The following is a 17167-nucleotide window of genomic DNA, read 5'->3' as shown; positions in this document are numbered from 1 at the left end:
TGAATTTGCACTTTGTGTAAAGGGAATAACCCGACTCTTGAAGTTCATTGAAATTGCGCTGTTGCTTCCTGATTGGTAGTTAGGTGCCTCATTGTGATGAAAGGAGTTGTGTATGTTCTATTTCACTAGGATGTGAAGAAGAGGAAATACAAAGGTTCCTAGGATAATTTTCTAAAAGATAAGTCCTGTAATTGTTTTTTAAAAAACACACCTGAAGAGAATTCTCCTTTACACGAGGGCATAATGAACTCTGAATAGAGAAAATTGACATTCTCTGATATTTCTTTAATTTCAACAAGCTATTTAAAAGCAAGTGATTGGCTTCAGCACTTTGTTTACTCACTGAAAAGGAAACTGGGACTTGAGAGTAGCTCTGAGGACTGAACTGTGTTTGCTATTACCTCACCCATGGGCCTTAGGGTACTATTCTTCCTCCCAAATATCTTACAAGTGTGTTGGCAAAACTTGAGTTTCTCTTTCTGAAATACTTTAGCCTATGCTTCATGAAAGATCAAAATGAGTGGTAAATCACAAAACGTTATGAAATCCCAGAACACTGAAATCAGGGAAATGGTGGGATGGGAGAAATCAGGAACTGGAGGTTACTCATAAAAAGGAGGAAAGTCAATGGTGGCAAGAGAGTGAAACCCTGAATGGGGGCTGGTGACACAGGTCATTATGACATCTTTTAAAATGTTGGCAGCCCAGATAACATGGCAGTTAAAAGTGATAGCAGGTGCTGCAGGGATCCTATGGAAACTTTTGAAGATTTTGAACCAAGATTTTCTGTGACATTTTATGTGGTGTTAAGGCTTTGTTCTGTTAAGAAGCCTTTGATTATACAGCCACCTATGCGTTCACGGCTAAATAATATTTATTGACTATCTACTACATACTTACTACTGATTAGTTAACTTTCCTATTGCTTGATGGAATACTCAAGTAGCAACTTTAGGAAGCATGGATGTATTTTGAGGATATGGTCCATCAGAGGAAGTAGGTATAACAGCCAGAGTATGAGGCAACTGGCTACATAGCATCCATGGTCAAAAAACACAGAACAATGATTGCTGGCTCTCAGCTCATCTTCACCATTTATTTAGCTAAGACCCCATACCATGGGATGTACTGTCCATGGAAGGGGTGGATCTTCCTGCCTCAGTTAATTCCATTTCACAGATAAGCTCAGAGGTGTGTCTAGAACCTGCCAAGTTGTCAATCAAATCAAATGTTACACTGATGCCGATATAGCCATTGACCAGTGGCCAAACTGAGCATGTGGACATAAAGATGCACCAGCATTTTTACATTGGGAGTTCCATTCTGCATTTCCAGTGCTATCCACATTATTAAAAGGAATATTTTCCATTCTTACTGCATGCAGTGAGGTCAGACGTGACTGTAGTTCAGTGTGCCTTGTTATCTGTGCTGTGTCTCCAAAGTCTATAAATTACAAAGCCTGTGTTGTCAGGCTTCTGAGGTATAGCAACTCCATGTCAGAGAAATCTCCACAAGTGATGAATGTTTTAGGAGTCAATGACAGGACTCCAAACCCAAGTATACTTATGGAAGAAATAGTCAGACCTGAAAGAAAGGAAATAAAATTAGGGGGAAAAAAACCCCGAAAACTTGGGAATATTTGTAACCAATTTTATTTTTGTATTTCATCAAAGAACAAAATATACATTCAAATTTTAATGGCAAAGAGATCATCTGCTCAATGACATAAAATTTGCAGTAAGGAGAAAGTCAACTCCTAGCTTTTAACTGTATTGTTTTTTAAGATAACATTTAAAGTAACCACAAGCCTAAGTCTTAGGAAGCAGAAGTATGTAATATTTTTGCATCAACTACTGGCATTGTTGAAGTAAAGACATTTCAATGTCATATAAATGTACATAATACTTTCTTCATATGAACTCAAAACACATTAAGTCAACACTTCATAAAAATAATGATTTTCATAAATAAAGGAATCATCATATTAGGGGTTAATTCATATTATTCTTATCCAAACGATGAGTAGAATCTTTCTGGTACAAACTCTAGCTTCCATTTGATTCCAGTGTTCCATGCGTCAGTGTTCATTCTCTCCTTGCTTCCCTCATCCTCTTGGTAAAGGAGCTTCCTCAGCTCAGCCGGCCATCTCCTAATGTTATGCACTCATGGGAATAACATTGTAACAGGTTCGAGAATGCTGTGGCCTAAACTACTCTGGTTTCATGTGGCACTCACACCTGGCCCTACACCATGTCTGGGCATTTTAAGATCAGGTTTACAATGGGGTCACCACCCTTTACTTTGGTCCCCAAGGATAGACTGACCTGGATCTAGTGTATGCATGTCAGCATGTGAGACAACCTCTTTTTACTCTAGTTTCCTTCGGATGGTTGTTATTGAAGCCAAAGGAAACAAAACAAGAGGTGGTGATCTGTTTTCTGCCATTTCTAAGGGGACAGGCAAGAGTGCTAACGTAACAGGTAGTTTCCAAATGCACAGTGAAACCCAGGAGTGCATTGGCCAAAGAGAATGCGAGATACCTGCTCTTGCTACCTAGCTAGCAGTCTGCTGCTCTTCTCCCAAAGAGAAAGTTACAGAATGTCTTTGATAATAACCAGTAGTCTATGTTTTCATGTCAATGAAAAGTGGGTAACTGTAGACTGTTGCTGTTTATGTGCACTTGATCAAACCTTTTCTACATTTGACATGAAAATACACTGTGCAGCTTTTACTGGTTGGGTCACAATTTTAGAGTACAATAAGCCATACAATTTACAAATGAATTTGCCAAAGCAAGATCCCAGTGGCCATATGGCTAGCAGCTTGCATAAGCTGTCTGTAGAATTCTATTTCAGAAACCATATAGATGGGCTTCTCCGAAAGTTATTTCAGTTGTAAGCACTGTTTAAAGAAAGAAAGAAAAGAAGAAGAAACAAACAAACAAACAAACAAACAAACAAACCAAAGCTATTCTACAGTGCTGGATCTAATCTTGTGACCCCCCACCTCTCCCAAAGCAGATTGGCATTATATTTAAGTAATTCTTAAATTACAGATCAAGAGAATGCATACAGAAGACTGGGGGGGTACACCTTAGGAATCTCTTATGTTTGGATTAGAGAACATGTTTAAAAGCTTTTCTGTGGGGTTGGTTTTCAGAAATTGAATGCAACTAGTTCATCTGAAGGCAGTACAGTTGATATAGGCGCTCCTGCAGAGGGAGAGCAACCAGAGGCTGAACCAGAAGAGTCCCTTGAGCCAGAAGCCTGTTTCACAGAAGGTAAGCAAGCAGGTTGTCAGGAGCCTTCTTTTGTCTATCTCTTTATCTGTCTGTATCTCTCTATCACCTAACTGTCTCTGGTCACTCACGCCTAGCTATTTAACAATGATACATTTATTTGTTTTGTTCTAAATCTCAAACTAAAGGCAGATTTTCTGACTATGGGTTTAATTTATGTAATTGGTTCCTTTTGCTTTTGAACAAATGATCAACTCTAAAATATGCTGCCACTTGGTATATTAGTATATTAGTATATTAGTATATTGTATATTTATTAGTATATTAGTATATTTATTAGTATATTAGTATATTGGTATATTTATTAGTATATTAGTATATTTATTAGTATATTAGTATATTGGTATATTTATTAGTATATTAGTATATTAGTATATTTGTTAGTATATTAGTATATTAGTATATTTATTAGTATATTAGTATATTAGTATATTTATTAGTATATTAGTATATTTATTAGTATAGTAGTATGTTAGTATGTTAGTATGTTAGTATGTTAGTATATTAGTATGTTAGTATATTAGTATATTAGTATGCTAGTATATTAGTATGTTAGTATGTTAGTATATTAGTATGTTAGTATATTAGTATATTAGTATATTTATTAGTATATTAGTCTGCTGTGATAAAACATTCTGGCCAAAAGCAAACTCGGGGAAGAAAACGTTTACTAGGTTTACATTTCTATGTCACAGTCCACCATGAAGGAAGTCAAAACAGGAGGTCAAGACAGGAACGAAGAGGCAAGAACTGAAGGAGAGGTCATGGAGAAATTCAGCTTACTAGCTTGATCTCCTTGCTTTCTTAGACAGCACATGACCACAGCTGAAAGGTGGCAACACTCCATTGGGCTGGGCCCTCTTGCATCAATGATTAATCAAGGAAATGTTTCACAGATTTGCATAGTCAGCAATCAGATAGTAGTATTTTCTCAGTTGTGGTTCCCTTTTCCTAGATGATGTGAACTTGTGTTGACAAAAAAGCTTACCAGCACAATTGACTCTCTGGCCTTCTATATTAGCTAACAGGAGAGAGAGCTGGCTAAGTCAAATTCATAGCTATTAAGGTTTTGAAAAAGGAGTAAGAAAATAATCCCTTATTTACTGAGTTCTCAAACTGTAGTGTACGAATTGATAAATGTACATATTGGTCTGACCTTGAATACCAATCAAAGTAAAAAAATTTTTGAGTTTTGAAAAAAGATGAAAGATGTAAGAAAGCTGAAATATTCTGTATACTTTTATATGAGGACATTATCATCATCAGAGTACTCTCAAAAGGATTCTCTAAAGAAAACCAAAATTACATCATTTCAGATGAGGGTCAGTTATACCCTACAACAATAGAGATGAATATCAAACCACATGAAATTCTGAACTCTAAGCTGCTCTCTAGGGCTTGACCAACAACCTTGAGCTAATGCCTTGCATATAACAGTCAGACGTGCCTGTCATTAACTTTGGTTCTTATTTCTTAATTGCTTCTTCTAAATTCACGTTATTAATAGGACTCATACAGTTCCCAAGATCTAGCCTCAAGTTTTTTATTCCATAAAATTCAGAAACTCAGCATTATTGATGAGCCTTTATAAGACAATGTCTTAAGATAATATTTGTATAACTTGCTGAAAACTCACTCCCACTAAAACGGACATTCCCCAAGGGCAAGGCCATTTATATAATGTAATCTTATGGTTTTCCAAGTACAACGTTTTAAATACAAAAGCCCTTAAATAAATATTATTGAAAAGCCTTTAACCTAGTACCTCACAAAGTATACAGAAGTGATTAGTGCATGGCTGTGGATAATTATCAGAAACAAAACAACCCAATTATTCAATAATAGTGAACATTTACATAAATTCCCATAGTCTTTTGAGAAAAGCATAATTAAATCTTTCACAAGTCTTATGATTAGATAGAGAAGGTTTACTATGCTATGAAATGACTAATCAGAATTCAAATGCAAGTCATGTTTATGGAGAATTTACCCATGGCAAAAGGGCAAAATAGAAAGATAAACTGTGGCTTTTATTTTATGTTTTTCTGTATTTGTGTGGCTTGCGACATATTATAATATAGTTATACACATATAAAAATAAATGCTCATTTAGGAAATCATTTAAAGGCTCCACTGCTGATGTTGATTTCTGTAAGTGGAAGCCATCTTTAAAATAAGGTTGTTTATTCTGCGGTATGAGGTAATAAAATAGGTGCATGTTCCATATTCCCAAAGATGTACAAAGAGTAACTGATGGCCTTTCCTTTACCCACTCTCACATATTTTAGACTGTGTGAGAAAGTTCAAGTGTTGTCAGATAAGCATAGAAGAAGGCAAAGGCAAACTCTGGTGGAACTTGAGGAAAACCTGCTACAAGATAGTAGAGCACAACTGGTTTGAAACCTTCATCGTCTTCATGATTCTGCTCAGCAGCGGTGCTCTGGTAGGTGATGCAGGGCCTGCCCCCTTGTCATTTCCCCTTCCTGTCCATTGAACTTCACTTCATCCATTCATAAATTAGAACATTGAGAAAAGATGTGTGTGGACGAGCTCGCAACGGCTTATACTGCTCTGTCTGGCTCCTCCAGATAGGATCACTCTCAGACACTGTGTAGTCACAGACTGTTTCAAAAAGAATCTCTCTGATTTGCACCAATGGCAGTTTACTTTTGTAAGTTCTTTATTCTTTCGTTCTCAGGGTCATTGCTATACTTTCTAGCATAACTACTGTATAAAATACAGTATAAATGCAACTGTTTTCTTATTTAAAGAATAGATTTTAGTATCTACAGGACATTCGCAGGCAATGAGAAAGATTAGTACCATTTCTTCAGAAAGGCTTAGTGGATAAGCTGTGGGATTGCCAGTTGAAGTGGGGATCTCCTTAATAGAAGCCCTTTGCTGGAAGAAGTCACCTGACTCGTTCATACCAATCACTTGCCAGTCACCTGGAATGGTGACTAGTCAGACAACTTAATCTCTAGAAGCAATACAAACCTAGTTTGCACCTGACTTCATTTAATGAAATGAGTAATTTAATCAAATACACATTAATATAACAGAAACAAAGTGACCCATTTTCACATATTGTCGTGTAAAGCTACATGCCTTCCCTTTACTTTTAATTTGCTGAACATGAGTGCATTTCATTAGAAATCTGACTGCACTGCTTCTGGAGGCCGTTAAGCCCAGTTCTGAATTGTCTTGAGTCCCACATCCTACCCTCCAGGCTGTGACCTTGCTGTAATAGCTCCTGGCTCCTTCGTACATTCAGTCACAGGTCTCTGAAGCGTATGCGCATGCTCACACTGGAGATGGCTTCTGGGGCGCTTTCAGCTTCAGGGACAAGCCAAGCCCCATGGCACTCTGTAGCACTTGTGCTGAGCCCAGTTATAAATCTGGACCCTCCCATTCTCTAAAAACAAAACTTTCTTAGTTCTTTGACTGGACCACCAAGCACACTATGTGTTCTAAGTTTCCTATAGCAAGGATTGTGTAAAATGGTCTTTTCATTCAAGGCCCCGGGCTCCTGGAAAATGACCACACCCTTTCTTTCCTAAGTGCTACAGAATGACTGTAGCTTCCACACACATCCACAACTGCTGGAGAAAGTGAGATAATCTTTTTCCCCCTTTCCTGGGCTCAGGAAACCCCTTGTCACATATTTACACAATCCTAGGAAGGGGATGCCAGTGACTCTGCATTTTGGCCTACTTTTAAATGACATTTCACCTCTTGCTTAAGAAAACAACATTTGTCCTTCTCTCGCAAACCTTAAGCCCTTTGGGGATGCTCTCAACACTCAGACTTGAAAACGACATGAGCCTCTCCTGTAGACCGCAAAGCCCAGATGCCCTTCACATGCGCAGATAACTGCAATGTCAGGGCAGCGTAACGACCCTCCAGACCCTGACCGAAGATGCCTTACATCATTTTCCCCCAATACATGAAGTAGAAACTGTTCATGACAATGAAATGCAATACCATGCTTCCATTCACAGGCCTTTGAAGACATTTACATCGAGCAGCGAAAAACCATCAAGACCATGCTGGAGTATGCTGACAAGGTCTTCACTTACATCTTCATCCTGGAGATGCTGCTAAAGTGGGTTGCATATGGTTTCCAAATGTACTTCACCAATGCCTGGTGCTGGCTGGACTTCCTGATCGTTGATGTGAGTACTCTGCAGTGTCCTTCTCTATTTCTTGACAGGTGGTGATTAGCACCGGTCCTGACTGTGTCCGTGGCACAAAGCAGGAACTCAGGGAAATGAAATGCTGTTTCAGAACAAATACAAATTCGATCTTTTTTTTTTTCTCCCGTGGAAGTATACCGGAGACTTGCTTTGTCCATTTAAGTGCCACCTGATATTTAGTGACTTCATTTGAAAAATAACATTCAAATCAGTATATGAAATTTTAAACTCTGCAGGAGAAGCAAGATTGTTTTCTTTGTTGCTTAATTCTCAAATTTCATAAAATCAGAACTGTTACAATTTTTTTTACAAGCATCTTCAGCAAAAGTAATTTGTCTGCATGTAAGCATCCTGAGAAATATTTGTCCCATGTGAAGTTAAAAAGAAAGTTATACCATGGGTTTATCTGGTGATTAAAAACAGATTGGCTAAGCAATCTTTTAAGTATTTAACTTGTGTTAATGTTTAAAGATGGTAAAATAGAATATTAGAATGTAGAAGTATTAAATAATTGAATATGGTAAATTAACCATAAATGTAACATCTAAAGGTACATTCAAAATTACATTGAAAATCTTGAAAGGCAGAAATAAAGTAAGCAAAAAAGTAAAGCCATATATGTTTATCTGTTTGACCATTACAGATAACAAAATAAGTGTGTCACAAATGCCACCAATTTTATGTGATAGGCTGTAGAACACACCGTCCTTTCCACTTCTTGTATGTAATTATAACAGATCAGTAGCTTGATGATAGCATGTCTAATATTTAACATATGAGCAAGGGTAAGCCATTATATCCATATTAATTAACTATAAAGAAAGCCAAGGGATCCGGGACTCCACCGAAAGTAGTCTGCACAGGTGAGAGTGTAGACTACAGAAGCTAACAGCTTCAAGGACAGGCAGGAGCCACAGAGCTTCTGAGGCAGCCCCCTTTTCGGGCTCCAGACATCCGGGCACCTTCCCTGCCAGAGGATAGGTATTCGCCCGGCCCGGGAGGCCTTTGCAGGAGCACCTGGGGGCACCATCTTGGTTCCTGGATCCCTCTGAGACTAGTCTGTGCAGGTGAGAGTGTGAACTTCAGAAGCTAACAGCTGTGACAGGCCGAAGCAACACAGCTTCTGGGAAAGGTCCTGTTTTGGGACTTCATCTTTGGCCAGGAGGGAGGTCCAAACTCCAGATATCTGTGCACCTTCCCTGTAAGAAGAGAGCTTGCCTGCAGAGAGTGCTCTGACCACTGAAACTCAGAGGAATTCAGTCTCCAAGGTCTGCTAATAGAGGCTAACAGAATCACAAGAGGAACAAGCTCTAACCAGAGACAACTATAACAACTAACTACAGAAATTACCAGATGGCGAAAAGTAAATGTAAGAATCTTACTAACAAAAACCAAGACCACTCACCATCATCAGAACGCAGCACTCCCACCTCATCCAGTCCAGGGCACCCCAACACACCCGAAAACATAGACCCAGATTTAAAAGCATATCTCATGATGATGGTAGAGGACATCAAGAAGGACTTTAATAACTTACTTAAAGAAATACAGGAGAACACTGCTAAACAGGTAGAAGACCTTAAAGAGGAAGCACAAAAATACCTTAAAGAATTGCAGGGAAACACGACCAAACAGGTGATGGAATTGAATAAAACCATCCAAGACCTAAAAAGGGAAGTAGACACAATAAAGAAATCCCAAAGTGAGGCAATGCTGGAGATAGAAACCCTAGGAAAGAAATCTGGAACCATAGATGTGAACATCAGCAACAGAATACAAGAGATGGAAGAGAGAATCTCAGGTGCAGAAGATTCCATAGAGAACATCGGCAAAACAATCAAAGAAAATGAAAAATGCAAAAAGATCCTAACTCAAAACATCCAGGAAATCCAGGACACAATGAGAAGACCAAACCTACGGATAATAGAAGTAGATGAGAATGAAGATTTTCAACTCAAAGGGCCAGAAAATATCTTCAACAAAATTATAGAAAACATTCCAAACCTAAAGAAAGAGATGCCCATGAACATACAAGAAGCCTACAGAACTCCAAATAGACTGGACCAGAAAAGAAATTCCTCCCGACACATAGTAATCAGAACAACAAATGCAGAAAATAAAGATAGAATATTAAAAGCAGTAAGGGGAAAAGGTCAAGTAACATATAAAGGCAAACCTATCATTTTACACCAGGTTTTTCACCAGAGACTATGAAAGCCATAAGATCCTGGACAAATGTTATACAGACACTAAGAGAACACAAATGCCATCCCAGGCTACTATACCCAGCCAAACTTTCAATTACCTTAGATGGAGAAACGAAAGTATTCCATGACAAAACCAAATTCACACATTATCTTTCAACAAATTCCGCACTTCAAAGGATAATAACAGGAAAAAAACAAAACAAAAACAAAAACAAGGACAGAAACCACGTCCTAGAAAAAGCAAGAAAGTAGAGCAAGAAGGTAATCCCTCAACAAACCTAGAAGAAGACAGCCACAAGAAGAGAATGCCAATTTTAACAACAAAAATAATAGGAAGCAACAAATACTTTTCCTTAATATCTCTTAATATCAATGGACTCAAGTTCCCAATAAAAAGACATAGACTAACAGACTGACTACACAGACAGGACCCAACATTTTGCTGCTTACAGAAAACCCATCTCAGGGAAAAAGACACTGTCTCAAGCAAATGGTCTGAAGAAAAAAGCTGGAGTAGCCATTCTAATATCTAATAAAATCGACTTCCAACCCAAAGTCATCAAAAAAGACAAGGAGGGGCACTTCATACTCATCAAAGGTAAAATCTTCCAAGAGGAACTCTCAATTCTGAATATCTATGCTCCAAACACAAGGGCAGCCACATTCATTAAAGAAACTTTAATAAGCTCAAAGCATACATTGCACCTCACACAACAATAGTGGAAGACTTCAACACACCACTTTCAGCAATGGACAGATCATGGAAACAGAAACTAAACAGGGACACAGTGAAACTAACAGAAGTTATGAAACAAATGGATTTAACAGATTTCTACAGAACATTTTATCCTAAAACAAAAGGATATACCTTCTTCTCAGCGTACCTTCTTCTCAGCACCTCATGGTACCTTCTCCAAAATTGAGCATATAATTGGTCACAAAACAGGCCTCAACAGATACAAAAATATTGAAATTGTCCCATGCATCCTATCAGATCACCATGGACTAAGGCTGATCTTCAATAACAACATAAATAATAGAAAGCCAACATTCTCGTGGAAACTGAACAATACTCTTTTCAATGATAGCTTGGTCAAGGAAGGAATAAAGAAAGAAATTAAGGACTTTTTGGAGTTTAATGAAAATGAAGCCACAACATACCCAAACTTATGGAACACAATGAAAGCATTTCTAAGAGGAAAACTCACAGGTCTGAGTGCCTCCAAAAAGAAACTAGAGAGAGCACACATTAGCAGCTTGACAACACACCTAAAAGCTCTAGAACAAAAGGAAGCAAATTCACCCAAGAGGAGTAGATTTCAAGAAATAATCAAACTAAGGGGTGAGATCAACCAAGTGGAAACAAGAAGAACAACCAAACGAGGGGCTGGTTCTTTGAGAAAATCAACAAGATAGATAAACCCTTAGCCAGACTCTCTAGAGGGCATAGGGAAAGCATCCTAATTAACAAAATCAGAAATGAAAAGGGAGACATAACAACAGATCCTGAAGAAATCCAAAACACCATCAGAGCCTTCTACAAAAGGCTATACTCAACAAAACTGGAGAACCTGGATGAAATGGACAAGTTTCTAGACAGATACCAGGTACCAAAGTTAAATCAAGATCAGGTTAATGATCTAAACAGTCCTATATCCCCTAAAGAAATAGAAGCAGTCATTAATAGTCTCCCAACCAAAAAAGCCCAGGACCAGATGGGTTTAGTGCAGAACTCTATCAGACCTTCAAAGAAGATCTAATCCCAGTTCTTCACAAACTATTCCACAAAATAGAAACAGAATGTACCCTACCCAACTCATTCTATGAAGCCACAATTACTCTGATACCTAAACTACAAAAAGACCCAACAAAGATAGAGAACGTCAGACCAATTTCCCTTATGAATATCGATACAAAAATACTCAATGAAATTCTCTCTAACCGAATCCAAGAACACATCAAAACAATCATCCATCCTGACCAAGTAGGTTTCATCCCAGGGATGCAGGGATGGTTCATTATACGGAAATTCATCAACGTCATCCAGTATATAAACAAACTCAAAGACAAAAACCACATGATCATCTCGTTTAATGCTGAGAAAGCATTTGACAAAATCCAACACCCATTCATGATAAAAGTCTTGGAAAGATCAGGAAATCAAGGCCCATACCTACACATGATAAAAAGCAATCTACAGCAAACCAGTAGCCAACATCAAAGTAAATGGTGAGAAGCTGGAAGCAATCCCACTAAAATCAGGGGCTAGACATGGCTGCCCACTTTCTCCCTACCTATTCAACATTGTACTTGAAGTCCTAGCCAGAGCAATTCAACACCAAAAGGAGATCAAGGGGATACAAATTGGAAAGGAAGAAGTCAAAATATCACTTTTTGCAGATGATATGATAGTATATATAAGTGACCCTAAAACTTCCACCAGAGAACTCCTAAACCTGATAAACAGCTTCGGTGAAGTAGCTGAATATAAAATTAACTCAAACAAGTCAATGGCCTTTCTCTACACAAAGAATAAACAGGCTGAGAAAGAAATTAGGGAAACAATACCCTTCTCAATAGTGACAAATAATATAAAATATCTTGGCGTGACTCTAACTAAGGAAGTGAAAGATCTGTATGATAAGAACTTCAAGTTTCTGAAGAAAGAAATTAAAGAAGATCTCACAAGATGGAAAGATCCTCCATGCTCATGGATTGGCAGGATCAATATAGTAAAAATGGCTATCCTGCCAAAAGCAATCTACAGATTCAATGCAATCCTCATCAAAATTCCAACTCAATTCTTCAACGAATTAGAAAGGGCAGTCTGAAAATTCATCTGAAATAACAAAAAACCTAGAGTAGCAAAAACTCTTCTCAAGAACAAAAGAACCTCAGGTGGAATCACCATGCCTGACCTAAAGCTGTACTACAGAGCAATTGTGATAAAAACTGCATGGTACTGGTATAGTGACAGACAAGTAGACCAATGGAATAGGATTGAAGACTCAGAAATGAACCCACATACCTATGGTCACTTGATCTTTGACAAGGGAGCTAAAACCATCCAGTGGAAAAAAGACAGCATTTTTTTTTTTTTTTTTTTTTTTTGGTTTTTCAAGACAGGGTTTCTCTGTATAGCCCTGGCTGTCCTGGAACTCATTTTGTAGACCAGGCTGAACTCAGAAATCTGCCTGCCTCTGCCTCCCGAGTGCTGGGATTAAAGGCATGCGCCACCACGCCCAGCAAGACAGCATTTTCAACAAATGGTGCTGGCACAACTGGCAATTATCATGTAGAAGAATGCGAATTGATCCATTCCTATCTCCTCCTTCTAAGGTCAAATCTAAGTGGATCAAGTAACTCCACATAAAACTCAGAAGATTAAACATTTTCATGGTGTGCTAGGAGGACCCAAATGTATCTCGTTTTCACCTGTAGCTAAACAACTCACCAAAAGTGTCCTGGTTTACCACCTCACTTTTTTAATAGTTAGGCCCCAGTTCAGAACAGTTTTCACTTGTCTAACTTGTCTTTCATCCTTTAATATGTGTCTCACCTTTGGATTCTGCCTCCTGAGAACATAACGGACTGTAGGTCCTCCTGGCTTACATACAGAAGGCCTTCACAGTCCTTGATTATTCAGACTTCCTTCCTCAGTTATCTATGAAAAGAAGACTTATAAAGCTTACAAAATTGGCTTTTGTACCTTGTTTCCCTCTTTAATTCAGATTATACATAAAAATTAACTTAAATAAGCACCAGTTTTGTAAAAGAAATTCTGTTTATTTCTGTTGATTTTTTAGAAAACATTTAAAAATAAAAGTATCACCATCCTTTTCAACCATATCATGTATTTATTTCTGCTTCTCTGATTTTCAAATTTGTATGTGCTTTAGCACCAGATATCATTTCAGAGTACATATGAAATTCATAGTTTGCCAAGGTAATCAGGTATTTTAGTGATGTCTGCAACGGCTTTTCTTTCTTTTTTTTTCCAGTTGAGATTTTAGAATTTTTACTAATTGCACTGGTGATCTGACTAAAAAAACAAAACAAGGGTTTCCAGAGGGAAAACTGGGAAAGGGGATAACATTTGAAATGCAAATAAAGAAAATATCCAATAAAAACAAAAACAAAAACCCTTTAGGTATACTAAAATCTCAACCTTTCTTTTCATTCACTGATTTTATAAGCTCTAATTATGATGATTCTCAAAATGTGGTTCGCGAATCAGTGCTATTGCTTTTCCATGAACTTTTTTCAAAAATGCAAATCTTCAGGCCTTTTACTGAACATACTAAACCAAACTGTGCTAGCTCCCATTTTTTTAATTGAAAATAAAAATTTCCATATATTATATTCTGATCACAGTTTTCCCTCCCACAACTCCTCCCAGATTCTCTCCACCTGCCTACCTCCCACCTCCCCACCTTCCCACTTCCCACCCACTGAATCCACAGCCTCTCCCTCTCCCTCTTCCTCTCCCTCTCCCTCTCCCCCTCCCCCTCCCCCTCCCCCTCGCCCCTCCCCCTCCCCTCTCCCCCTCCCCCTCCCCCTCCCTCTCTCGTCTAAAAAGCAGGGGCAGGGCAACAAAACAGCATGACATTCTGCTATAGCTTTTTGTAGTGTTTTTAACAAGTGTCTTGGTGATGGGAAACTCACTCAAGTTTGTGAACTACTTGCTTATTTTTTCCATGTAGGAACGCTGTGGCGTGTCGACTCTTATCGATAACTTTTAACCAATTTTGTGATCTTTTTGTATAGGTCTCACTGGTTAGCTTAACTGCAAATGCCTTGGGCTATTCAGAACTTGGTGCCATCAAATCCCTCCGAACATTAAGAGCGCTGAGGCCTCTACGAGCCTTATCCCGATTTGAAGGAATGAGGGTAAGACCAGCCATCTTAGAAATTGCTGGAAGAATAATTAAGAACAATCTGAAACTTTCTAGAGTAGAAGGCCAAAGCCATATGGAGTTTGCATCTTTATGTTCACATAGCCAACAGACCAATCAATAATACGCATCCAGCGTCCATCATTTAACTCACAGAACACAATGCCTGATACTCCGAATTCCCTTCATTTTCATTAGAGAATTCTTGATCGTATCTCATAGGTTGCTGTCAGGAATCAAGATTACTCATCTCCCCTCTATTTCCAAATGTACAGGACATCTTACTTGATGATTTAAAACTACCCAATCATGGTCCATCATGTCTCTGCTGCACTGTATTGCGTACTTTGTGCCTTTGAAGTCTGAATGTAGTTGTTTAAGCACAGATTGAGATGTTTAAAAAGTAGGTCAGCTGTGGAAGTCTAATACTCCCTTAGAAAGGTAGTACAAAGGATCGGGAGGAATTTGTGCTGACATTTGTCATCCCCTGGAACAAAAGCCCAAGAATACATATCATCACCATGTAGAAAGTGGTTGTACGTTGTCTCCATGGTATTGAGTACTTAAAAAAAACAAAAAACAAAAACAAAACAACCTTGTAGCTTGTAGAAATGGATGCTTTCTGAGATACTTAAAACATGTTTTCTCTACTCCTAGAACTCAGAAACTTAAGGCAATGACATGGGACAGCTAGCCTACATAGGCAGTTCCTGGCCAGGCTGAGCCACAAAGTGGCACCCTGTCTCAAAAACGCCTTACAAATCAAGACAAAAAGAAAAACGAAAATAAAAAGTTACTTAGACTTTATCCGTGTGTTACAAGCACAAGCACAGATTAATGTTGGGTGTTGGTGTGTAAGCGTGTTTGGGTTTGCTTTTTCTAGATATGTTTGCTTAGGAAGAAATGATTGGTTAGCTGTTGGTTTGCTGGGGTTTTTTGTTTGTTTGTTTTGTTTTCTCTTTAACAATTAAAAAAATCCTTATTTTTTGAAGACGTGACTTTATTTTTTTAAAGATATTATATTCTTTATTAGAATGTGTTTCACAATTTCTATGTCCTTCATATAGTACTAATTCCTCTCTCTCCCCCTCTGTCTCTCCCTCATCCTGTGGGACAAAATCCCAGGCCTTGTGTGTGAAAGGCATGTGATCTGTCACACTGTACCCTCCAATCCTTAGTTTGCTATTGTATGTTTTCTGATTTTAAACTTGGTATTGTTCAAATGATGAGCTCATAAATTCATAACACCACTCACGGTCTTATTTATTTGTTGATTTTAATCACTCTATTTCTTGTGGAAAACTTGTTAATGTATGTGTTCACACCCTAAGAAAACTCCCTCTAGTATAAAATTCATTTCATATTCTTCTAAATTTTAGAGTTTCAAATGTCTGTGCCGTATTGTGATGGTGCACACCTTTAATCCCAGCAGTCGGGGAGTAGAGGCGGGTCAGTCTCTGTGTTTGAGGCCGAGCCTGCTCTACAGAGTGAGATCCAACACATCCAGGGCCATCTAGAGAAACTCTTTCTCAAAAATCCAAACACACACACAAAAGATTCTAAGGTTAAGGTATTAGATATTTCTACTCAATATTAAACTTTGAGGATAGTTACATTTTTAATAATTTGACCATTATTTTTTGTTATAGAGACATTTGCATTTTTATTATGGTGTGTATATTTGCCTGCATATGTGTGTGTGTGTGTGTGTGTGTGTGTGTGTGTGTGTGTGTGTGTGTGTGATGGCCTCAGAAGCTAGAACAGGGTGTTCCGGTCTCTGTAACTGGCGTGACAGACAGTTCTGAACCTCCATGTGGGGGCTCAGGAGCAAACCTAGATCCTCTTGAGCAGGAAATACTATGACTCATTGAGCTATCTCTCCTGACCATTATTTTCTCCTTTCTTTTTCAAGATGTATTTGTTTATATTCTGTGTATGTTTGTATGCCTGAGTATATGTATACATAGCACACTTATTCAGATGCCCTCAGAGGCAAGAAAAGAGTGTTAGATTCCTCCCAAATGTTTGCCACTTCACATGGGTACTGGAAACCCAGCCTAGGTCGTCTAGAAGAGCAACAGCGCTCACCACAGCTGAGCCATTTCCCAAGCCGAAATCATTGTTTTCTAATGATATTTGAAAGTAAGTGAACAAAGCTTATCTTCTCATGGGTTTCTTCCTTCTCCTCCTGTGCCAGGTTGTTGTAAACGCTCTCCTAGGAGCGATCCCATCCATAATGAACGTACTTCTGGTCTGCCTGATCTTTTGGCTAATATTCAGTATCATGGGGGTGAATCTCTTTGCTGGCAAGTTCTATCATTGCATCAACTACACCACCGGGGAAATGTTTGATGTGAGTGTGGTCAACAACTACAGTGAGTGCCAGGCTCTCATAGAGAGCAATCAGACGGCCAGGTGGAAGAATGTGAAAGTCAACTTTGACAACGTGGGACTTGGATATCTTTCTCTGCTTCAAGTAGTAAGTGACCACCTTACCATTGCTTATGACTAAGTTGTCTTCCAGATGAGCGTTGCAGCTGTTAGAATGACTATCATCAAAAAGAAAAAAAA

General features: G+C 38.4%; 1 protein-coding gene across 4 annotated transcripts in view; it reads left to right on the top strand.

The window, feature by feature from the left end:
• Window positions 1-17167, top strand: part of Scn2a (sodium voltage-gated channel alpha subunit 2) — a 140740-nt gene that overhangs the window by 100676 nt on the left and 22897 nt on the right. For all 4 annotated transcript variants that reach the window (XM_029472744.2, XM_021156037.3, XM_029472745.2 and 1 more), the window contains exons 18-22: window positions 3160-3280; window positions 5587-5741; window positions 7300-7473; window positions 14469-14591; window positions 16794-17075. In XM_029472744.2, coding sequence (XP_029328604.2) covers window positions 3160-3280; window positions 5587-5741; window positions 7300-7473; window positions 14469-14591; window positions 16794-17075 — 855 coding nt within the window. The remainder of the gene's footprint in view (window positions 1-3159; window positions 3281-5586; window positions 5742-7299; window positions 7474-14468; window positions 14592-16793; window positions 17076-17167) is intronic.

Source organism: Mus caroli, unplaced genomic scaffold (assembly GCF_978045245.1).
Source record: "Mus caroli unplaced genomic scaffold, Mus_caroli_1 scaffold_2, whole genome shotgun sequence".
Lineage (NCBI taxonomy): Eukaryota > Metazoa > Chordata > Mammalia > Rodentia > Muridae > Mus > Mus caroli.
The sequence above is the reverse complement of the archived record's forward strand: the minus strand, read 5'-3'. Positions and strand labels throughout refer to the sequence as shown.